Source organism: Ranitomeya imitator, chromosome 10, assembly GCF_032444005.1.
Source record: "Ranitomeya imitator isolate aRanImi1 chromosome 10, aRanImi1.pri, whole genome shotgun sequence".
Lineage (NCBI taxonomy): Eukaryota > Metazoa > Chordata > Amphibia > Anura > Dendrobatidae > Ranitomeya > Ranitomeya imitator.
The window spans coordinates 68070558-68096214 of NC_091291.1; the positions used below are offsets into that span (position 1 = coordinate 68070558).

A 25657-nucleotide genomic window follows, 5' to 3' on the forward strand; every position below is an offset into this window, starting at 1 on the left:
GGAGTCGGAGCCGCGGCGTGAAGACCAGGGGAGGACATCATGGAATGAAGATGGCAGGCACCGGAGCGGACCTGAGACACCCATCGGAGCAGGACCGCCCCTGGGTGAGTATAATGTAACCTCTTTTTCTTATTTTGCAGGTTACATCGGGGGTTTATCTACAGCATTACAGAATGCTGTAGATAAGCCCCTGATGACGGTGAGCTTACCTCACCATCGATTTTGGGGGTGACAGGTTCCCTTTAATGTGGAGTAATATGAGCTAGCAAGCATGTAGTGTCAGTGACTGGAGCAGGCTGCAGCACTATTGTATCTGCAGACAACATCCTCTGGGTATGTAAGGAAGCTTAAATACTAAAGCTGCGCTTCAATGCAAGAGCCTTCATTGAACACTATTTGTACGTACATAACTGCGATCTTTATACAGGGAAGACTTAAACGTTTTATGTTACAGAGCTCTGAATTCATCTCTGTAGACGTAAATCATGTTTGGTTTATAGATTTCTCCTTTTAAAATCTCTAAAAAGGACCAAATTTTTTCTTATAGGATTGTGAAGAACCATTTAAAATGCAACTAATTGGGAAAGAATTTCTCAGCTGGGATGAATTCTTGGCATATTTGCAAGGATTTAACAAAGAAAAATTTAATCTCCGATTTTCACCACTTGCTGAAGAGGATACAGCTGAAGTGCCCATAGTACCAATGGCGAATGAACCTTTGAAGTACAGCTGGGCACAGCTTTTTTGTAGTTGGTATGTCATTTTGTCTTCAGTATAAAGACCCTGATCTTATGTTTTTATTTTCAGTAACTTTCATTGAATTTTTGTTAATGTATTTCTGCAAAATGCAGAAGCTTACTCCCTATTGGGGACTGTGGTGATAGTTCCATAATAAATGTGTATAATTATGTAGCACAATCAGTTTAACGCCTGCACACTCCCTGTGTGATGCTGAATTTTATAATTAACCTTGATAATTAAGGCGGTGATAAATGTTAGTTACATGAACCCACTGATTTCAGTTGGACTGGTGAATGATTTAAAGTGTTTTTGTGCCTTCTTATTCTCCAATAACCTAAGACAAATGTTTATGGAAATTGTTTTCGTCTGAAAATATAACTGTCTATTGGGAAGTGCATTATTCAATGCAGAAAGTCAAATAATTGTCCTGTGTAATACATGGAGAAATAAGGCAGGGCTGTGAAGTCGGTAAGCCAAACCTCCGACTTCGACTTCTCAATTTCCATGACACAGACTCCGACTTCACCAAAATGGGCTCCAACTCCATGACTCCGACTCCAAAGCCCTGACAGTGCTGTGGAGTCGGTAAGCCAAACCTCCGACTTCGACTCCTCAATTTCCAGGACACAGACTCCGACTCCACCAAAATGGGCTCTGACTCCGTGACTCCAACTCCAAAGCTCTGACAGTGTTGTGTCGGTAAGCCAAACCTCTGACTCCTCAATTTCTATGACTTCGACTCCACCAAAATGGGCTCCGACTCCACGACTCTGACTTCGAGTCCACAGCCCTGAAATCAGGTCCACTTATAGCAGGGATTTCTCAACTCTTTCTACTGGAGGTAAAAGACTGACAAAGATAATGCCTGCACCTCACCAGACAGACCTAGATGATGTCTAACCTTTACAATTTATTCTGAATGCCAGCCTTATACCCTAACTGCTGAGGGTCACTTCATCATACCCCTAACTGATGAGAGCGGCCTCATACCCCTAACTGGTAAGGGCAGCCTCATACCTCTAACTGGTGAGGGTGGCCTCATACCCTTAAATGGGTTGTCCACTACTTTGACAACCCCTTCTTAAACTAAATGTTCGGCCCCGATAAAATAAAGCCTACAGTATTGTCATGACTCCGTTGACTGGTGTCCCGGGACCAGGGGGTTCTTCCCTGTCCCTAACACTAGGGGCGCCCTAGCTCGCCCTGTTCCTTGGATTACTTCTGGTGGTGAAGACAGACACTGGGGCCATGTATCTTGCCTTAGCTCGTGAATCCCATCTCAATCTGTACCCTTCCCCCACCCAGAAAAGACGGGAGTAGTAGTGTACTGAAATACATCAACCAGACTAACAAGGTACCGTATTTTTCTGACTATAAGACGCACTTTTTCCCAAAAAAAATTGTGAGGAAAATGGGGGGTGCATCTTATAGTTGGAATGCAGGCTTACCGGCATTGTGGCGGCGACAGAGGTGTTGGGATGATGTGGCGCAGTGAGCGGTATGGCGTGAGCAGGGTCCCTTCCACATTTGAGGTGACGCCGCAGCCTGGTATTGAAGGAGAGCAGCAGAGCTGGGTGATTTACGGCTTTCCCGGTGGCGGCGGCCATCTTCCTGAGGCCGCGCGTGCGCAGATTGAGTTTTCTGCTTCCTGGGGCTTCAGGAAAATGGCCGCGTGAGGCCGCACGTGCGCAGATTGAGATTGCAGCGGCCATTTTCCTGAAGCCGAGTTCACAGATTGAGATCTCGGCTTGAGAAAAATGGCTGCCGCGATCTCCATCTGCGCACGCGCGGCCTCCCGCGGCCATTTTCCTGGAGCCCTGGGAAGCAGAGTACTGAATCTGCGCACGCGCGGCCTCAGGAAGATGGCCGCCACCACCGGCAAAACCGTGACTCACCCAGCTCTGCTGCTCTCCTTCAATACCGCTGTGGCGTCACCTCAAATGTGGAAGGGACCCTGGCCGCCGCCACCTGAGGAAGTGACCGCACATCTGCCGCCACCACAGCACTGCCACAACCTCCCAATGGACACCAGGCCATGGCGCCGCCCACCTAAGCAGGATGGGATTCTGCTCAGGTGCACGCCGTTCCGCCCACCGCAGCTCAGAATCGCCTCACCTCTGCCACCACCATGCCTCCTGTGACCCTGCTCTGCCACTGCCTGCCCTCAGGTAAGATATCTTAAATTCGGACAATAAGACGGACCCCCATCTTATAAAAAATCTTTTTTTCTGCAATTTTCACCCCAAATTTGGGGTGCATCTTATGGTACGGTGCGTCTTATAGTCCGAAAAATACTGAAATATACACAGTGATAAAAGAAAATCCCAATAATACAAATATACTCACACATACAACAGAGGTTACATCGGGGAGTGGAGGATGGGGAAAAAACAAAGTAGGAGAAAGAGATTAGCACACACCCAAAACCTAGCAACAGTCCCAGATAAATCCACCAAATGCCTTTTCAAACAACCACCACAAACCACCATATCCAACCATGTAGCATAAGCTAGCCATGGCAGTGAGTGCTTGACAGAGCTCAGATTATGTAGGAGATGGTATTGGCCAACATTGAACAGCTGAGAGCCTTAATACAGGAAAGCTTCCAAGACCTGAGCAGATTAACCTCTGCATTACTAAAAGAAACCTGCACCATTTACTATAAAGTGCTTCTAATCTGTGCAGGAGTAGGACAGATCAGACACTTGGGTCTTCTGGCTCCTCTCTCGTAAACCTGTGACACCTATACTCACCTGTGCTGGCTCCTTTCCAGCTGTGTCGGCATTCGAGACGTGATGTCCGTCGCCCAATCAGCGCTGTCATCATTATCTCCGCTTTCGGACTAACTGAACATGAAGAGGAAGTCCATAATGAGCTGCAGCTGTGGCTTCCTCTTCATGCTCAGTTTGTCTGAAAGCGGAGACAGTGACGCCAGTGCTGATTGGGCACCGGTGTCGCATGTCACAACACCGCATCACAGTCCCGGGGAGAGCGAGTGCCAACACCGCGGGAACGGCGCCAGAAAGGGAGGTGAGTATAGGCTTTGTTTGTTTATCTGAGCTGAACATTTAGCTCAAGACGGGATTTTCCCTTAACTGGTGAGGGCGGCCTAATACCCTTAACTGGGAAGTATATAAACAAAATTATTAGCCATAGGAATCTCAGATTTGATGTGCAACAATTAGAAGTGACAAGATAAAGTTGAATAAAATGTATAATTTTTATTATTAAAAATTATAAATGTTATTCAATTTTATCTTGTCACTTCTAATTGTTGCACATGGACACCTAAAATCTGAGATTCCTATGGCTAATAATTTTGTTTATATACTTCTGATAATATAGAAGTGCTACTCATTCAAATGAGTAATTGTTGATTTGGGACAACCGATTTATATTCCTTAACTGGGGAGGTCAGTCTCACAGGTTTAGAAGATTTGCGCTACAACATTGCAACAAAAGCCTCAGCTTGTTAGTGGTTCACCTCTCTTGATCATAGTTTCAAGCTTAAAGAGTAACCATTGTTTTAATTTCTATTTCATAAATCAATAGTATAGATAAAAATAAGCAACTTTATAATATATCTTATCAGAAAATGTTGCTTCTTTCTCTGCCAAAATTGGTCATTCTAGAAATTCTCAATTATGAGATAAAATCTTTATTCAGTGAAGACCCTTTTCTATTACTGAGAGAGGAGATGGAAACTACTACGGATACAATTCTATGTAGACAGAGGAGGTAGGAGCTCCTCCCTGCTATCGACATTGAATCTCATCAGTAACAGCTGCCATCTCTCAGCCGCCAGGAGCCTGCCTGTCCAAATATTTTCAGGCAGCTTGTTAACAATGTTTTTTCCTGAAACACCGCAGAAATCAGGCAACCTGTTTTTGATACATTCTGCCCAAGGATTGGGCAGCATGTAACAGCTGTCAAGTTCCCTGCCCTCTTTTCTGTTTTGCTGTGCATCACTCCATTGCAAAGATATTGACATTTATTTCTTCTGGAGTATGGTATGTGAAATCTCTGCTTGTAGTCCAACCAGACATTTCTTAAGCTTTCTGTGGGTGTTCTTTGCTTTAACCAATCTTTCCCTAGATTCTCAATCATAGCTTGGCAGAGTCTGAGACTGATAATCTCCTAGATTAGCTGCCCAGCTGTGATTGTCAGTGTTTCGGAGGGAAGGGTGATGCCCCTAGAGAAGACTGAAGAAACAGCCACTAGAACTAGAAGCAGAGATTTCACATAGTGCGCCCTAGAATAAACAAATGTGAATATCTACAATGGGGCAGCAAATCGCAAAACAGAAAATTCAAAATCAGGGGAGCTCAGGAATTTTTGCAAGGTATTTAACTACATTTTGTGAGAAATAGACAGTTCTTCGTTTACTTTTAAAGTTACGTTTAGGGGAGTATTTGCCAGGAAACCTCAAACAATACCCCATTTTTTAAAAAATTGCACCCCAAAAATTAATTCGGAAACTTTATTAAAGGGGGTGTACCTAAGCACTGACAGGCAGGTAAATGCAACTTACCTGCTTTGTTGTACACGGCACCATTCTCTGGCAAAGAGAAGTCACAGACTCTGCCTCTTCTGATAGGGCGGGTCTTCCGAGATCATTCTGCCAGGTTAGGCAGCGGGGATCCAGCTGTCAATCAGAATGACCTCGGACGTCCCGCCCGTACATAGCGGACCGGAAAAGAAGCCTACGCTCTGTAGATGTGACATCAGCAGAGGCTTCTGAATCCCTGGCAGGAACGTCTGTGACTGCTCTGTGCCGGGGAAGAACGGCGCTTTGCACAGCAGGCAGGTAAGTAAGCACAGAGAGGTAGTTACTAGATAATTTTTTTTTGTCAAGTCCCGGATATCCCCTCTAACTCTTCAGGTACTTTGCAAGAATGAACACAAGTAAGATGAGAGGCGAAGTACCTAAAGGAAGGAGAGAAATCTCGTCATTAATGTCAAAGACAGAATATAATGAGAAGAAAGGAGAGAGCTGAACGTCAGACCACTCTGTACTGGATAAAGAGAGAGTCAGGTTACAGCCCCCATTTGAGCCTTGCCTGATGGAAGAGATCTTTATAGAGGAAAAAAATCACCTTGCAGGAAAGTCAAAATGGAACGATATCTCTGATCGGCATGAAAGGAAAGGACTGAAGGGCGACCAAGACCAGATTGAGCTCCCTCCAGACTCAAGGGGGTTAATACGGTGGCTCCGAATTTAACTTGCCCATGTGGCCTGTCCTGACCTATGGCCTACAAGTCAAGTGCTGCTGGACCAGAATAGCCAAGGTAGCAACCTGGCTCTTGGAATTCAACCCTGGCTCAAGGCAGGCATGCCAAAATTAAAAGGAAGATCACTATAGGAGCGCTGTAGAAATCCTCTTGTTCACCTATGGTCGAAATGTAAAGTCTAAGGCCCTTGTTCCCTAATCATTCACAGAAAAATGTAATCCAAAAGGCCTGAAGTAATCCAAACTGTGGACCCAACAGAAATTGGGTAGAACAGGAGACCATAGAGAAAGATCTATCTGGATGCTATGGGTGGAGCCTAGGGCATCTGCAGCTGCCATGTCCTATCTCAGTAATGTCTGTCCTCACTAAATACAAATGTTACCACAGAATTAAGAATTTTGATGACTGATCAATTTTGGCAGAGAAAAGCAGATTCCTCTGATAAGATACATTACCAAGTTGCTAATTTTGTATTACTGATTTCTAAAAATAAAAATTAAATGGTTACGCTGTAAAAATTTTACGCACACCCAATTATCCTCATCCGGTACTATATTCCAGTTGAACTTGGACATGCAGCTCTGGCAAAAATTAAGAGACCACTGCACAGTTTTATAAAAATCAGCTTCTCTACTAGTCTATTCCATTCCAGTATCAGTTGAATTCCAAAAAGAGTACACCTCATTCTACTTAATGTGCTTCTGATTAGGTGATCACCTGAACCAAATCTTATTTAACAAAGGAAAGTATAAAAAACACTGCTGTGGTGTTCGCAATCTTCTTGCTGTAGGACAAGCTGGATGGCAAAACAGGTGCTAGTAATATCCCAAAAGTAATAGGAATGAAAAAACTAACTTTTAACCATGTCAAAGGAGTTGAAAAGAAAAGGCTTGAGTGAGGAAAAGAAGTGAGCATCATGTTGCTTCCATCCTTAAATTTTCTAAGACAGTAGTCCATTACAACAAGGTCAAGCAGCAGACATAGCGGACAACAAAGCTACAGATCGGCAGAGGGCGAAAATGACTTTACTGACAGGAATGACCATCATCTTATTCAAATGTCACTCAGCAACCACAGGATGACATCAAGTGACCTACAAAAGGAATAGCAAATGGCAGGTGGGGTGAAGTGCATGGCAAGAACCGTTCGTAACAGGCTCCTAGAGGCAGGACTCAAGTCATGTAAAGCTAGAAAACAGCCTTTCATCAATGAGAAGCAAAAGAGCCAGGCTGAAGTTTGCCAAAGACCATAAGGATTGGACCATAGAGGACTGGAGTAAGGTAATCTTCTCTGATGAGTCTAATTTTCAGCTTTGCCCAACACCTTTATTATAGCGCCATGGAATAAATGGCGCTATAATAATAAATAATAATAATAATAATAATAATAACACCTGGTCTCCTAATAGTTAGATGGAGACCTGGAGAGGCTTACAAGCCACAGTGTCTTGCAACCACTTTGAAATTTGGTGGGGGATTGGTGATGATCTGGGGATGCTTCAGCAAGGCTGGAATTGGGCAGGTTAATCTTTGCGAAGTACGTATGAATCAAGCCACATACAAGGTTATCCTGGAAAAACAGTTGATTCCTTCGGCTCAGGCAATGTTTCCCAACTCTGAGAACTGTTTTTTCCAGCAGAACAATGCGCCATGCCACACAGCTAGATCAATCAAGGTGTGGATGAAGGACCACCACATGAAATTCCTGTCATGGCCAGCCCAATTTTCAGACCTGAACTCCATTGAAAACCTCTGGAATGTAATCAAGAGGAAGATGGATAGTCAAACAAAGAAGAACTGCTTACATTTTTGTACCAGGAGTGGCATAAGGTCACCCAAAAGCAGTGTGAAACACTGGTGGAAAGCATGCCAAGACGCATGAAAGCTGTGATTAAAATCATGGTTATTCCACAAAATATTGATTTCTGAACTCTTCCTGAGTTAAAACATTAGTATTGTTGTTTCTAAATGATTATGAACTTGTTTTTTTGCATTATTTGAGGTCTGCAAGCAATGCATTTTTTGTTATTTTGACCATTTCTCATTTTGAGAAAATAAATACAAAATTTATTGCTTGGAACTTCGGAGACATGTTGTCAGTAGTTTATAGAATAAAAGAACAATTTACATTTTACGCAAAAATATACTTATAAAGAGAAAAATCAGGCAAACTGAAAATTTTGCAGTGGTCTGTTAATTTTTGCCAGAGCTGTATATTGTTAAAGGGAACCTATCATTAGATTAATGCTGTGTTACAGAGAGAGACCTGTCAATCATCTGTACCGGGGCAGGGCCTCCTCATGATTAGTCACATTTCTACCCATAGTCCCCAGACGATTTTTCAAATTATGTCTTTTCTGAAACACAGCATTTCAGAGTAATACGTACTTGGCTGAAATCGCACAGCCAGTCTCTAATTCATGCTGCCCCTGGTTCTGGTAGTGTGAATCAAATGATAGCTACTGGGTTTAATAGGAACCTACAAAAAGAATAGTTTAAAGGTTTTGTCGATTTTGTACGTCAAAATTATGCCATAGGTACTTTAAAATAACGAAAGAAGCATTAGTTTACCTGGTTCTGGCCATGCTGCTAACAGCAACACCACTCTTGTCCCACTCCGGTCTTGATTGACAGGGTTTTAACAGTGATTTTACGACACTGGCCTCCATCATGGTGCTGAGGTAAGCGGCACAAGACCCCCGAGGCCAGTGATTGGCTAGGGTGGTGTAATGTGGAAGGATGTCAGTTGCATCCATGTACACAAGGCCGGTGTGGAGCGGCAGAGTCACAGTTCTAGGAGAGCAAGGCTTCAATAGGTAAGTAAGGCTTATTATTTTTTTGTTTGTTTGCTTTTATAAAGGATTATAAAGTTATGGTTCAATATAGTCTGAAAGCAGACAAGCTATTTAAGCTAATATGCCGTGAGAGGCCAGGTCACAGTCCTCATTTCAATTGCATTGAGCATTTGTGCCTGGACTTTAAAAAGGTTTATTATTTTCAAACCCAATTCAGCTTGGCAGAAGAATCAGGGGAACTTGCATAGTCCGCATTACCAAGCTGATGTAGATCAACCCACACAGCCTTAGTTGGTAATAATTACTAAATCTAGGCTAAATATACAACAGAGACTAAATACTACAAATCTGCACTAAATACTGACTTTTGCACCTACATGATACTGTATACAATAGCCTATAAGAATTTTCATGAAGTTTTTCTTTATTCAGGGAGAACTGTTCAGCATTCATCGAGGTGACATTGGGTCCACAGAAAGACAAGCTAGTCATCACTCAAAGCAATTTGCATCATAATCATGCTGACTCCGATACAACTGAGGCGCCACCAGAGAAGAAATATAAGCCGTCTCCTGTGGTGGGTTTACCAGCACAAGTTGCTAACAACATATCTAAGAAATTTTTGGAACCAAGTGACTTAAAACGTCTCCTCCGTTTTCGTTCTGGTGCTTTCGAGGACCGCACACAAGTGTTGGCAGAGCTTCAGTCTCTCTTCTTTACTGACCCTGAAGCAAGGGTCAAATTAGTATTTGTGGAAGATAAACTGCATGTGAAGAAGATATTTCTGATGACCTCCACCATGAGAAATACAGCTCAGAATTTTCCAGAATATCTCTTTATTGATGTTTTTTTAGAATTGAGTCAAAGTTTTGATTTGTACACTATTTTTTGTGATGTAAAGGGAGAAGGTTGGACACCATGTGCCTATTGCATAGCTAAAAAGGGAATTGATGGCATACTCACGTTTCTTTCAGGCTTACTTCTTGAGATTCTCCCCACTATAAGCAACAAAGTAAAACTAATAACTCTCAGTCCTGACATCCAAGAAACAATTAGCCTGGAAGCTATTTTTCCACATGCTAATTTGAGATACTGTATGCATTTAGTTCTCAATACAATGTATAGCAGAATCTCTCACCTCGAACCTACTGTTGAAGCCCAAATTAAAAACTTCCTCCATATTCTTTCACAGACTTGCTCAATCAAGGTCTATGAGCGATATTTGAATGACCTGAAGGTCATTTGTCCAGCAGAAGTTTTTCAGTATTATTTTGAGACCTGGCATCCACGCAGAAAAACGTGGGTAAAAAAGGATAATAGGACTGAAGAATCTGAAAGAAATCTGTCTGAACTAGTACCTGCCAATCATGTAAAACTCAAGCAAGCTGTCGGCTACATGCCCACTTTGCATCAATGCCTTTGTTCTATACTTGGCACCCGAGTGAATGCATCAGGCAATGACATGCACATCCAGGGAGCTGATATCTCTTCTTTTTGTGATTATGAGAAACCCACAGTTCCACTTCTGAATCAACAGGTAGATTTAATTTTTTGAGACTTTGATGTATCAAACCTGAAATGAAGTTTACTGCATGTGTCACTGATGTGATTAAAATAGCATCACAATTGAATTTTATGATGACTGCATGCACCTTAATCCATAAGTGGTAAACTAGTTTTTAGTTTACATATTTTTTTGACTATGAGATGTATTTCATTAGGGAACAATTCCTGGTAAAAAGTGTGGAGTCAGGAGGACTGCATTCTTAAAGAGGTTCTTGAAGAATGAGATAAAATGGAGTCCCTGATATAGTTTAAAGTCCAGCCTATCCTAATCACCTGTCAGGACGGGTTGCAGACTGAAGACACACAGCTCCTGAGATCTGTGTCTCAACTAACAAGAGCTGTATCACACATACTTCATTGGGCAGCTGGGCGCACAGCTGTCATAGTGCAAGTATCCCCAGAAATTGTGCACATTTTGCTGGTGATTTCTCCATGGACTTCATTGGTTGGTTTAAATGGTAAAGATAAAGTCCTCACTACTCCTGCGGCAGTGTTTCCTCACTGGTCTCTGTAAAACTTGCATCCTGATGTGACCACTAGTAAAGAGATCAGCATGGAAACACTGCTCTGAATGCTGAAAGCCTGCACAAAAATGGGCTGTGTTGCTTATTTTAACTTTCCAGTTAAACTCAATGGGGAAGTGCAGCAATATGACGTTATTTACCACAACAGAATTTGATATGCAGCAAATTTAAAAATCCACTCTGTTAGTCTGCACTGAAAATATCTGCAGCTTGTGAGTGAGGATTTACAATTCTTGTCCAATATGCTGCTAATGTGGTGGATCGTCAACCTAAAAATCCAGCTGCAGTTCTGATGGTGGTCATACCCTTACTGTTCAGCAGATGTGGGATAGGACATAATTGTGAAGGTGCCTGTCAATTTATATCATTCTAAACAAACATCATTGAGCTTTTTGGTTTCAACAGATGTCTTTAAGAAAAAAGCTCAAATCCAATATAAATTGGATTTTAAAATACCGGTAGGTCAGAAAATTGTTAGTAATCAGAGTTACAGATAATTATAATGAAAGATCAATCTAAGGGAAAAGAGATGCATCCTCTATGGATCCTCTAGGGCAGAGGTCCCCAACTCCAGTCCTCAAGGCCCACCAACAGGTCATGTTTTCAGGATTTCCTTTGCATTGCACAGGTGATGCAATTATTACCTGGGCAAGACTAAGGAAATCCTGAAAACATGACCTGTTAGTGGACCTTGAGTACTGGAGTTGGGGACCTCTGCTCTAGGGAACCCCACAGTTTTAGGCAGTGAGCACATCTTTTGGATTGACATGTGTTAATATTGAGCACTCACTGAGCGATCACCTATAGATGTCAGTGTCAGGTTTCTGAGATTTTGTATTGCACTTAAGCACTTTAAACGGGTGTAGGTAATGGCTTGGTGAGGGAATCCCTTTTGGGGTCAGATAGGGTGAGACAGCGTGGAGCGGGGCCGCACTATGTTCTCTATAGGGTGCAAACCTCCGCTGCTAGGAAGGAAAATAAAAGATGCATCTCTTTTCCCCTAGATTGAGCTTTCATTATAATTATCTGTAACTCTGATTACTAACATTTTTCTGACCTTAATCTGATCTACTCACCTATTTTATATTGGATTTGAGCTTTTGTTTCTTAAAGACAAGTAATAAAAGCTAAATTTTATAGATGAAATTCTTTTGTTTTTCTACCTGTCAGACCTTACTTACTCCTTTTGGTTTCCTGGTCTCAACACATGCAAGTTTATGTTATAGAACCTGCAGGCAGGATAATTTTTTATTTTTTATTTTTGAGGTTCATGAGCCTTCAGAGCGAAATGAGTAAATCCTGAATGCCTGGCCAGAGAGTAGTGCAGAAAAGGTATTGTTGCTGATAATTATTGTGAATTGAGTATTTCCGGTAAAGGAAATCTGATATAAAATGAATGCTGCCCAAACCACAGACAACATGAATAGAGACTGGCTGCGTTATTGTAGTCATGGATGTTGTGCTCTGAAATACTGTTGTGTCAGAGAACTACTTTGTGACAGCGGCTTGGGACAATGCCACTTGGTTGACGAGTGGAAGAGGAAGCTTTCTCTACACATCATTCCCCCTGACTCACAGGTCTGTCCCTATACACACATTATGTGGGAGGTCACAGGAAACCCGCCTCGTGAACTAGGTATCCTAGTGGCTTTGTCCCTGGCTGACTTTTAGAAGTATGTTTTCTCTAAAAGGCCTCAACGTTTCAGAACAAAATATACATGAATACAATAATGCAGCCTAGCTCTTGATTCGTGCTGCCCATGGTTCAGGCAGCATGAATCTACTGCCAGGTTCCCTTTAAAGGGAAGGTGCCACCAGTTTTCTTGTATTTTGCTTTTTTGCGAAATTAAGCTTAAAATAGTAATTAAAATGTATTAATGCAATGTTTGCACTGTTTGCCAACATTTCTATATGAAAAATATATATTTTTCTACAAATATACATATTTACCACTAGGGGGAGCATTTTCCGTTTTAGACCTCAAGCAGCTATAGTAAGATTTAGCAGCTCTGCCCCAGGGATATTAGACCACCCAAAAGGGGAGGGAAATGGTGATGTCAGCAGTTACTGCCCCAATTTTGCTGCTAACATAACAGTAAGAATGAAGAGCAGCATCACAGGGCAGCACCATTTTGTGAGTGACTGCCCTGTGACCTGCTATCACCAGCAGTTACTGCATCAGAGGCACAGCTTGTTTACAGAGGAGCAGAACACAGTGGGCTCAGCAGCATTTTTTGTGAATAACATTCTTGCCATCCCCCTTCCCCCACCTTAATCCCTGTCCTGTCAGCTGCCCTGCTCTCTCCAGGTGTCACCTCCCTCTCTGCAGGCTGTGAGTGCAGCTTACTGGAGATCACAGGGACTGTGGGTGAGGGGAGGCAGAGACACAGCAGGAGAAGCACACAGGGCAGCGTGTGAGGAGCAAAGGATGCCTGCTTGGAGTATAGAGGAGCAGTGAGGGCTTCTTCTGTCTGTGATAGAGAGCACAGGGCTATAATAAAATGGCAGCTAGTCACACCTACAGCAGTGAGTTGTGCAGCCCACAGAGGCGTGCCCAGCTCACTGCTAATGCTGCTGCAATGTTACAGATAGGGTCCGTGCCAGTCTATTATCTCCTATGTCCATGGGGTGCCGTAATCTGACACTGATAGTGCCCTGCTACTGCTGCAAAACCAAGATGTCAGCCCCCAGTGCATTCTTTAAACTCATATAACACATGAAATCTGTTTCACATGCATTTCAAACTTGCTTATTGCAGCATGTTATGCTACATTACTGTGATTTATTAATGACCTACAAACGCGGTACCTTCCCTTTAACCTCTTCCTCTAAAGCTTGTATTCATCTTCCTGTTTAGGCCAAGTATTTCAAATCTCACATGTCACTTTATGTGGTACTAACTTTGAACTGCTTCTATATATCCCTTGGTTTCTGAGATTGTTTTCTTAACATATTGTATTTTATGTTAGAGGTAAATTTAAGTCAATATTTCATCTTTATTTATAAAAATATCTGAGAAGTGCGAAAACTTTTCCCATGTGAGGGCTTGTTTTTTGCGGGACGAATTTTACGGTTGAACAACAACGTTGCTTTTACCATATATTGTACTGGAAAACGGGAAAAAAATTCTAAGTGCGTTAAAATTGCAAAAAAAAAAAAAAAAAACAGTGCAATTCCAGATTTAAAAAAAAAAAAAACTAATATGTTCACTAAATGCTAAAACTGACTTGCCGTTATGATTCTCCAGGTATTTACAAGTTCACAGATGCAAAACATGTATAGGTTCTTTTTTATTTAAATGGGTGAAAAAAAAAAAAACAGTTGCCATTTTCTGAGACCCTTAGGCTGCCGTCACACTAGCAGTATTTGGTCAGTATTTTACATCAGTATTTGTAGCCAAAACCAGGAGTGGAACGATTAGAGGAAAAGTATAATAGAAATATATGCACCACTTTTGCATTTATCACCCACTCCTGGTTTTGGCTTACAAATACTGATGTAAAATACTGACCAAATACTGCTAGTGTGACGGCAGCCTTAGTGTCATCTTTTTTATTTAAAGGGAACCTGTCAACGCCAAAATCGAGTGTGAGTTAAGCCCACCAGCATCTACAGCTTATCTACAGCATTCTCGAATGCTGTAGATAAGCCCCCGATGTATCCTAAAAGATGAGAAAAAGAGGTCAGATTATGCTCACCCAGGGTCGGTCCCGATTCAGTCCAATGGGTGTCGCGGTCCGGTCCGGCGCCTCCTATCTTCATCAGATGACATCCTCTCTGACCTTTCCCGGCACCTGCGCACTGCAGTATTTTGCTCTGCATTCAACAGGGCAGACAAAGTATGCCTGCGCCCAGAGCCGCAGCATGAAGACCAGAAGAGGACATCATCCTATCAAGATGGGAAGCGCCGGACCGCGACGCCCATCTGATCGGACCACCCGCCCAGGTGAGTATAATATAACCTCTTTTTCTCATCTTTTAGGTTACATCGGGGGCTTATCTACAGAATTACAGAATGCTGTAGATAAGCCCCTGATGCTGGTGGGCTTAGCTCACCCTAGATTTTGGGGGTGACAGGTTCCCTTTAAGTGGTGAAAAAAAAATTCTAAGTGCCATTTTCTGAAACCGGTAGCGTCTCCATTTTTCGTGATCTCGGCTTGGGTGAGGGCTTTTATTTTTTGCGTGCCGAGTTGACATTTTTATTGATACCATTTTAGTGTAGATACGATCTTTTGATCAACCGCTATTGCATTTTAATGCAATGTTGTGGCGACCAAAAAAAACCATAATTCTGGAGTTTTAATTTTTTTCTCGTTACGTCATTTAGCGATCAGGTTAATCCTTCTATTGATCGGGCGATTCTGAACTCGGTGATAACAAATATGTGTAGGTTTGATTTATTTTTTTCATTGTTTAATTTTGAATGGGATGAAAGGGGGGTGATTTGAACTTTTCTATTTTTTTATTCTTAAAAACCTTTTTTTTTTAACTTTGGCATGCTTCAGTAGTCTATGGGAGACTAGAAGCTTCCATAACCTGATCAGCTCTGCTACATACAGGCTATGATCAGATCACCTGTATGTAGCAGAATACCTCACTAGCTATGAGCGCGGACCACCAGACGGCACTCCTAGCAATCCGGCAGTGACAATCACAGAAGTCTTCAGGACACCTCTGGTTGTCATGCAAACCCATCGGTGACTCTCGATGGGCGAATTTCTGGCCCGATTGCCGGAAATGCATGTTAAATGCCGCTGTCAGCGTTTGACGCGGCATTTAACGGGTTAATAGCTACGGGTGGATCATGATTCCACCCGCGGCCGTTCCTGGCACATGTTAGCTGTTCAAAACAGCTGACATGTGCCTGGAAAGTTGTGATCTCACTGCCGGAGTCCACATCAAAGGGAGGGTGTCCAACATCGGCATATTATTACACCCGATGTCAGAAAGGGTTTAATGGAAACCAGACAGGTACCCCCACCAGAACTTGCATATTATATTCCTTGGTAAATAACCCACCATTTTTAGTGTTTGACACATAAACATAGCGCCGGAGCCCACATCAAGGGGAGACACGACATGTGCCGTACTAGTACGGCGCATGTCGTGAAAGGGTTAAATGGGGTATCAAGGACTTTACAAAAAATGTACCTAAGCACTAACAGGCAGGTAATTGCAGCTTACCTGCCTCTTGTGCCCGGCACCGTTCTCCCCCCGGCACAGAGCGGTCACAGACCACTCATGCTGGGAATTCTGCTGATGTGAAGTGGCGGACTTCCAGCATCATTCTGACTGAACTGGCTCCCCCAGTTAGAAAACGGGGTTTCCGGCTGTTAATCAGAATGACGATGAAAGTTCTGCCCCATTGACAGATAGGAGCGAAAAAGAAACCTCCGCTCTGTAGATGTAACGTCAGCAGAGGCTTCTGAACCCCCGGCAAGAGCGGTATGTGACCACTCTGTGCCAGGTAAGAACTTAGCCAGGCTTAAGGGCAGTCCCACATGTCCAGATAATTCCGGTACCGGAAAAATCGGTACCGGAATTATCCGTGTCCGTGTGCCCGTGCGTTTCTGTGGCACATCAGTGTGGCACACGTGCGGCACAAGTGTGCCGCCCGTGTGCTGACTGGGTACCACACGCACCGTGCAGGAGACAGCGCTAGAGATAAGCGCTGTCCCCCCCACGTGGTGCTGAAGCTGCCATTCATATCTTCTCTGCAGCAGCGTTTGCTGTAGAGAAGATATGAATAATCCTTTTTTTTTTTGTTTCTCGTGTTTAACATAAAGATCCGTGTCCCCAACCCCCCTCCCACCCCCTGTGCGCCCGCCCGCTGTTATTAAAATACCGTATATACTCAAGTATAAGCCGAACCAAGTATAAGCCGACCCCCCTAATTTTGCCACAAAAAACTGGGAAAACTTATTGACTCGAGTATTGTCACGCCCTACCGAAGGATCAATCGGGTAGACCCACTGGACCGCAAATACTGCGGTTGCTGATACCAGGAAGGGAGAGCCAGACCAGGGAAGCAGGTTAAAAAGCTTTATTGTAAGAAATACAAATATACTAGGAGAGACACCTGTTATGGCTGGCAATCAGGCAACACAGCGTGCAGTAATCAGCGCACATACAGAGATCTGGCAATAACCAAAAACAATAGGACGAGCTCTGAGACGTGGAATCTCTGTAGACTGCAGTACCTGATCTATCCTCACACAACTATAAGCAGCAGTGGATTGCGCCTATCAACTACCTATGCAACTCGGCACTGCCTGAGGAGCTGACTAGCCTGAAGATAGAAATACAAGCCTGACTTACCTCAGAGAAATACCCCAAAGGAATAGGCAGCCCCCCACATATAATGACTGTTAGCAAGATGAAAAGACAAACGTAGGAATGAAATAGATTCAGCAAAGTGAGGCCCGATATTCTAGATAGAGCGAGGATAGCAAAGAGAACTATGCAGTCTACAAAAAACCCTAAAACGAAAACCACGCAAAGGGGCAAAAAGACCCACCGTGCCGAACTAACAGCACGGCGGTGCACCCCTTTGCTTCTCAGAGCTTCCAGCAAAAGTTAATAGCAAGCTGGACAGAAAAAACAGAAAACAAACTAGAAGCACTTATCTAGCAGAGCAGCAGGCCCAAGGAAAGATGCAGTAGCTCAGATCCAACACTGGAACATTGACAAGGAGCAAGGAAGACAGACTCAGGTGGAGCTAAATAGCAAGGCAGCCAACGAGCTCACCAAAACACCTGAGGGAGGAAGCCCAGAGACTGCAATACCACTTGTGACCACAGAAGTGAACTCAGCCACAGAATTCACAACAGTACCCCCCCCTTGAGGAGGGGTCACCGAACCCTCACCAGAACCCCCAGGCCGACCAGGATGAGCCACATGAAAGGCACGAACAAGATCTGGGGCATGGACATCAGAGGCAAAAACCCAGGAATTATCTTCCTGAGCATAACCCTTCCATTTGACCAGATACTGGAGTTTCCGTCTAGAGACACGAGAATCCAAAATCTTCTCCACAATATACTCCAATTCCCCCTCCACCAAAACAGGGGCAGGAGGCTCCACAGATGGAACCATAGGTGCCACGTATCTCCTCAACAACGACCTATGGAATACATTATGTATGGAAAAGGAGTCTGGGAGGGTCAGACGAAAAGACACCGGATTGAGAATCTCAGAAATCCTATACGGACCAATAAAACGAGGTTTAAATTTAGGAGAGGAAACCTTCATAGGAATATGACGAGAAGATAACCAAACCAGATCCCCAACACGAAGTCGGGGTCCCACACGGCGTCTGCGATTAGCGAAAAGCTGAGCCTTCTCCTGGGACAAGGTCAAATTGTCCACTACCTGAGTCCAGATCTGCTGCAACCTGTCCACCACATAATCCACACCAGGACAGTCCGAAGACTCAACCTGTCCTGAAGAGAAACGAGGATGGAACCCAGAATTGCAGAAAAATGGAGAGACCAAGGTAGCCGAGCTGGCCCGATTATTAAGGGCGAACTCAGCCAACGGCAAAAATGACACCCAATCATCCTGGTCAGCGGAAACAAAACATCTCAGATATGTTTCCAAGGTCTGATTGGTTCGTTCGGTCTGGCCATTAGTCTGAGGATGGAAGGCCGAGGAAAAAGATAGGTCAATGCCCATCCTACCACAAAAGGCTCGCCAGAACCTCGAGACAAACTGGGAACCTCTGTCAGAAACAATATTCTCAGGAATGCCATGTAAACGAACCACATGCTGGAAGAACAAAGGCACCAAATCAGAGGAGGAAGGCAATTTAACCAAGGGCACCAGATGGACCATTTTAGAAAAGCGATCACAGACCACCCAAATGACCGACATCTTTTGAGAAACGGGAAGGTCAGAAATGAAATCCATCGAAATATGTGTCCAAGGCCTCTTCGGGACCGGCAAGGGCAAAAGCAACCCACTGGCACGTGAACAGCAGGGCTTAGCCCTAGCACAAATTCCACAGGACTGCACAAAAGCACGCACATCCCGTGACAGAGATGGCCACCAGAAGGATCTAGCAACCAACTCCCTGGTACCAAAGATTCCTGGATGACCGGCCAGCACCGAACAATGAAGTTCAGAGATAACTTTACTAGTCCACCTATCAGGGACGAACAGTTTCTCGGCCGGACAACGATCAGGTTTATTAGCCTGAAATTTCTGCAACACTCTCCGCAAATCAGGGGAGATGGCAGACACAATGACTCCTTCCTTGAGGATACTCGCCGGCTCAGATAACCCCGGAGAGTCGGGCACAAAACTCCTAGACAGAGCATCCGCCTTCACATTTTTAGAGCCCGGAAGGTATGAAATCACAAAATCAAAACGAGCAAAAAATAACGACCAACGGGCCTGTCTAGGATTCAAGCGCTTGGCAGACTCAAGATAAGTAAGGTTCTTATGATCAGTCAAAACCACCACGCGATGCTTAGCACCCTCAAGCCAATGACGCCACTCCTCGAATGCCCACTTCATGGCCAGCAACTCTCGGTTGCCCACATCATAATTACGCTCAGCAGCAGAAAATTTCCTGGAAAAGAAAGCACATGGTTTGAACACTGAGCAACCAGAACCTCTCTGTGACAAAACCGCCCCTGCACCAATCTCAGAAGCATCAACCTCGACCTGGAACGGAAGAGAAACATCAGGTTGACACAACACAGGGGCACAGCAAAAACGACGCTTCAACTCCTGAAAAGCTTCCACGGCAGCAGAAGACCAATTAACCAAATCAGCACCCTTCTTGGTCAAATCGGTCAATGGTCTGGCAATGCTAGAAAAATTACAGATGAAGCGACGATAAAAATTAGCAAAGCCCAGGAATTTCTGCAGACTTTTTAGAGATGTCGGCTGAGTCCAATCCTGGATGGCCTGAACCTTAACCGGATCCATCTCGATAGTAGAAGGGGAAAAGATGAACCCCAAAAATGAAACTTTCTGCACACCGAAGAGACACTTAGATCCCTTCACGAACAAGGAATTAGCACGCAGTACCTGGAAAACCATTCTGACTTGCTTCACATGAGACTCCCAATCATCTGAGAAGATCAAAATGTCATCCAAGTAAACAATCAAGAATTTATCCAGATACTCACGGAAAATGTCATGCATAAAAGACTGAAAAACAGATGGAGCATTGGCAAGTCCGAACGGCATCACCAGATACTCAAAATGACCCTCGGGCGTATTAAATGCCGTTTTCCATTCATCTCCCTGCCTGATTCTCACCAGATTATACGCACCACGAAGATCAATCTTAGTAAACCAACTAGCCCCCTTAATCCGAGCAAACAAGTCAGAAATCAATGGCAAGGGATACTGAAACTTAACAGTGATCTTATTAAGAAGGCGGTAATCAATACACGGTCTTAGCGAACCATCCTTCTTGGCTACAAAAAAGAACCCTGCTCCCAATGGTGACGACGATGGGCGAATATGTCCCTTCTCCAGGGACTCCTTCACATAACTGCGCATAGCGGTGTGTTCAGGTACGGACAAATTAAATAAACGACCCTTAGGGAATTTACTACCAGGAATCAAATCGATAGCACAATCACAATTCCTATGCGGAGGTAGGGCATCAGACTTGGACTCTTCAAATACATCCTGAAAGTCCGACAAGAACTCTGGGATGTCAGAAGGAATGGATGACGAAATAGACAAAAATGGAACATCACCATGTACTCCCTGACAACCCCAGCTGGTTACCGACATAGAGTTCCAATCCAATACTGGATTATGGGTTTGTAGCCATGGCAACCCCAACACGACCACATCATGCAAATTATGCAGTACCAAAAAGCGAATAACTTCCTGATGTGCAGGAGCCATGCACATGGTCAGCTGGGCCCAGTACTGAGGCTTATTCTTGGCCAAAGGTGTAGCATCAATTCCTCTCAACGGAATAGGACACCGCAAAGGCTCCAAGAAAAATCCACAACGTTTAGCATAATCCAAATCCATCAGATTCAGGGCAGCGCCTGAATCCACAAACGCCATGACAGAATATGATGACAAAGAGCACATTAAAGTAATGGACAAAAGGAATTTGGACTGTACAGTACCAATAACGGCAGAGCTATCGAACCGCCTAGTGCGTTTAGGACAATTAGAAATAGCATGAGTAGAATCACCACAATAGAAACACAGTCTGTTCAGACGTCTGTGTTCGTGCCGTTCTACTTTAGTCATAGTCCTGTCGCACTGCATAGGCTCAGGCTTACTCTCAGACAATACCGCCAGATGGTGCACAGATTTACGCTCGCGCAAGCGACGACCGATCTGAATGGCCAAGGACATAGACTCATTCAAACCAGCAGGCATAGGAAATCCCACCATTACATCCTTAAGAGCTTCAGAGAGACCCTTTCTGAACAAAGCCGCTAGTGCAGATTCATTCCACAGAGTGAGTACTGACCATTTCCTAAATTTCTGGCAATATACTTCTACATCATCCTGACCCTGGCATAAAGCCAGCAGATTTTTCTCAGCTTGATCCACTGAATTAGGCTCATCGTAAAGCAATCCCAGCGCCTGGAAAAATGCATCAACATTACTCAATGCAGAATCTCCTGGTGCAAGAGAAAACGCCCAGTCCTGTGGGTCGCCGCGCAAAAAAGAAATAATAATCAAAACCTGTTGAATAGGATTACCAGAAGAATGAGGTTTCAAGGCCAAAAATAGCTTACAATTATTTCTGAAGCTCAGGAACTTAGTTCTGTCACCAAAAAACAAATCAGGAATCGGAATTCTTGGTTCTAGCATCGATTTCTGATCAATAGTATCTTGAATCTTTTGTACATTTACAACGAGATTATCCATTGAGGAGCACAGAGCCTGAATATCCATGTCCACAGCTGTGTCCTGAAGCACTCTAATGTCTAGGGGAAAAAAAAGACTGAAGACAGAGCTAAGAAAAAAAAATGATGTCAGGATTTCTTTTTTCCCTCTATTGGAAATCATTGGAGGGCTCCTTGTACTGTTATGGCTGGCAATCAGGCAACACAGCGTGCAGTAATTAGCGCACATACAGAGATCTGGCAATAACCAAAAACAATAGGACGAGCTCTGAGACGTGGAATCTCTGTAGACTGCAGTACCTGATCTATCCTCACACAACTATAAGCAGCAGTGGATTGCGCCTATCAACTACCTATGCAACTCGGCACTGCCTGAGGAGCTGACTAGCCTGAAGATAGAAATACAAGCCTGACTTACCTCAGAGAAATACCCCAAAGGAATAGGCAGCCCCCCACATATAATGACTGTTAGCAAGATGAAAAGACAAACGTAGGAATGAAATAGATTCAGCAAAGTGAGGCCCGATATTCTAGATAGAGCGAGGATAGCAAAGAGAACTATGCAGTCTACAAAAAACCCTAAAACGAAAACCACGCAAAGGGGCAAAAAGACCCACCGTGCCGAACTAACAGCACGGCGGTGCACCCCTTTGCTTCTCAGAGCTTCCAGCAAAAGTTAATAGCAAGCTGGACAGAAAAAACAGAAAACAAACTAGAAGCACTTATCTAGCAGAGCAGCAGGCCCAAGGAAAGATGCAGTAGCTCAGATCCAACACTGGAACATTGACAAGGAGCAAGGAAGACAGACTCAGGTGGAGCTAAATAGCAAGGCAGCCAACGAGCTCACCAAAACACCTGAGGGAGGAAGCCCAGAGACTGCAATACCACTTGTGACCACAGAAGTGAACTCAGCCACAGAATTCACAACAGACACCCCAAAAGAAGGCCACAGGACCAAAACACCAGGGTACCTCTAAGGAGTCCAAGGCTGGGAGTGACCCCTATACAGGGATTTCCCCTTGACCTCCAAAAGAGGGTCCGATCAGACAGAAACCTGTGTTAAACCGACCTAGGAGGTTGAGAAGAAATGAACGGACAAATACGGGGAAGAATGTGGAACTTGGAAGCAGGCTGAAGACTGCAGGGAACCGCACTGGATACAGGACTCGGGATGCTGAGAAGACCAGACACGATCCTAATGAAAAAGGTAAACAGAGTAAGACAGGCAAATTGGACTGGTAAACCTAGCTAGACCAGACCTGGAGCAGAGACTTCAGGATAATAGAAGTTGCCCAGGCGGCGTCCAGGAGTGACTGAGATCCTTATATACCTCCAGCCTCCAGGTGATAGGCTGGGAGGAGGGGCAGTGAGTAGGGAGGAGCTGACCCTTTAAGAAGCCAGAGAGCTCGCCTGCCCGCCCCCTATGCACTCCCTAGGAGAGGGAGAGAAAGGAGGAAGTGCAGCAGACATGGGAGCAAGGACCCGGGCAGCATGTCTGCAGGGACGGACCCCGGAGCGCCGGCGGACGACCGGAGCGTGACCCTGCTGGCTAAGGATAGGACCAGAAGAGGTAAGAGCAGGCGGGGAAGAGAAAGAAGGCGCCCCGGACTGCGAGATGGTGACAGTACCCCCCCCCCCTCCAGGCCCCCCCCGGGCGACGACTGGCAAAGAACCGCCGTAGGAGACGAGGAGCATGGACGTTGCCCTCCGGCTCCCAGGACCTCTCCTCAGGCCCAAACCCCTTCCAGTCGACCAGGTACCATGTGGCATGCCCTCTCTTCTTCACGTCCAGGATGGCACTGACCTCATACTCGTCATTGGCCAAAATCGGAGGAGGACGCTCTCCCGGATCCTGGGAGAAGCGGTTGAGGATCACAGGTTTGAGGAGGGAACGGTGGAAAGAATTATGTATTCGCAGAGAAGGAGGCAGTAGTAGCCGATAGCACACATCTTTGAGTCTCCGGGACACCTCGAACGGTCCGATGTACCGAGGTCCGAGCTTGAAGGAGGGCACCTTAAGGCGGACGTACTTGGCTGATAACCATACCTTGTCTCCCGGTTGAAACATCTGGGCATCAAGTCTTCTCTTGTCGGCATGGTCCTTCATGCGCTGGGATGCTTTCACAAGAGCCTCACGAGTCTTGTTCCAGATGTTGGCGAAGTCGCGAGCCACGGCCTCTGCTGCAGGATTGGGAGTCGCGATGTCCAAGGGAGTCGGGATCCCCAGGTGCTGCCCATATGCAATAAAAAATGGAGTGTTACGAGAGGACTCACCAACATGATTATTGTACGAGAACTCCGCCCAAGGCAGTAGGGATGTCCAGTTGTCGTGGTGTGCGTTGACAAAGTGTCGTAGAAAACCTGCTAACACCTGGTTTACCCGTTCCACCTGTCCGTTAGACTGTTGATGATAAACCGAAGAGAAGTCCAAGGCAATATCGAGTTTCCTGCAGAGAGACCGCCAGAATCGGGACACGAATTGTACTCCCCTATCGGAAACAATGTTGGAGGGTAACCCATGCAACTGGAGGATATGTTGAACAAACAACTCGGCCAGCTTGGGTGCCGAAGGAAGACCAGGCAGAGAAACGAAGTGACTCATCTTGGAAAATCTGTCCACCACGACCCAGATGACAGTATTCCCGGAGGATGCAGGGAGATCCGTGATGAAGTCCATCGCAATGTGTTGCCTTGGTTTTGATGGTATAGGCAAGGGCAAGAGTTGACCGGTGGGAAGCCGTTTGGGCGTCTTGTTGCGGGCACAGGAAGAACAGAAAATGAAGACGGTAGTCAAACCGAGCAAAGAATAAAGACCAACGGGCCTGACGAGGATTGAGCCTCTGGGCAGACTGGAGATAGGCCAAGTTCTTGTGGTCGGTGTAGATCACCACCGGGTGCACCGCTCCCTCTAGGAGGTAACGCCACTCCTCCAAGGCCATCTTGATGGCAAGCAACTCACGGTCACCAATGGAGTAATTCCGCTCACAGGGGGTAAAGGCCTTCGAAAAGAAGCCGCAAGAGACCATGCGTCCGGAGGCGGCTTTCTGCGTGAGGACGGCCCCGGCACCTGTGGAGGATGCGTCCACCTCCAGAAAGAACTGCTTCTCAGCGACAGGCCTGTGCAGGGCTGGTGCAGAGGAGAAGGCCCGTTTGAGTGCCTGGAAGGAACACTCGGCCTCTGGAGTCCATCCATTAGCAGGTAATCCCTTGCGTGTGAGTGCTGTGAGAGGCTTGACCAGATTCGAGAAGTGCTGGATAAACTGCCGGTAGTAGTTGGCGAATCCTATGAACCGCTGGATGGCTTTGATCCCGACCGGCCGAGGCCAGTTCATGATGGCCGACACCTTGTTAGGATCCATCTCCAGCCCAGAGTCAGAGACGATGTATCCAAGGAACGGCAGAGAAGACTGCTCGAAGAGGCATTTCTCATACTGGCATACAAGCGGTTCTCCCGTAATCGAAGGAGAACTCGTCGGACGTCTCTTCTGTGTGTGGGTAGGTCTGGGGAGAAAACCAAGATGTGTATACCACTACACATAGGTACAGCATGTCACGGAAGACGTCATTCACAAACTCCTGGAAAACGGCTGGTGCGTTGCACAGTCCGAAGGGCATCACCCGGTACTCGAAGTGACCATCACAGGTGTTGAAGGCGGTTTTCCACTCGTCACCGGCCCGGAAAAGAAGCACCTGGAACCAAATCGATGGGACAATCGTAAGGCCTGTGCGGGGGCAAGACCTCTGCTTCTCGTTTATCGAAGACATCCGCAAATGCCCAGTAGGCTTCCGGAAGTCCGGGCAAGGACGTAGGTGAGGGAGGCAAACGGATAGGCCAGACGGACAGCAGGCAACGGCTATGGCAGGCCGAACCCCAACGCTGGACCTCCCCACTTCGCCAGTCTATGACTGGCTCATGCGTACGCAGCCATGGCAGACCGAGCATGAAAGGCGGAGAGAGA

At 45.2% G+C, this 25657-nt stretch overlaps 1 protein-coding gene across 2 annotated transcripts in view; it reads left to right on the plus strand.

Moving 5' to 3' along the window:
• Positions 1-25657, plus strand: part of ZSWIM9 (zinc finger SWIM-type containing 9) — a 93351-nt gene that overhangs the window by 66043 nt on the left and 1651 nt on the right. Inside the window, exons 6-8 of one of the 2 annotated variants that reach the window (XM_069741929.1) lie at positions 548-753; positions 9200-10304; positions 12124-12189. In XM_069741929.1, the coding sequence (XP_069598030.1) occupies positions 548-753; positions 9200-10304; positions 12124-12153 (1341 nt within the window). In that variant the 3' untranslated portion in view covers positions 12154-12189. The remainder of the gene's footprint in view (positions 1-547; positions 754-9199; positions 10305-12123; positions 12190-25657) is intronic. The other variant, XM_069741930.1, reaches the window with a different exon arrangement.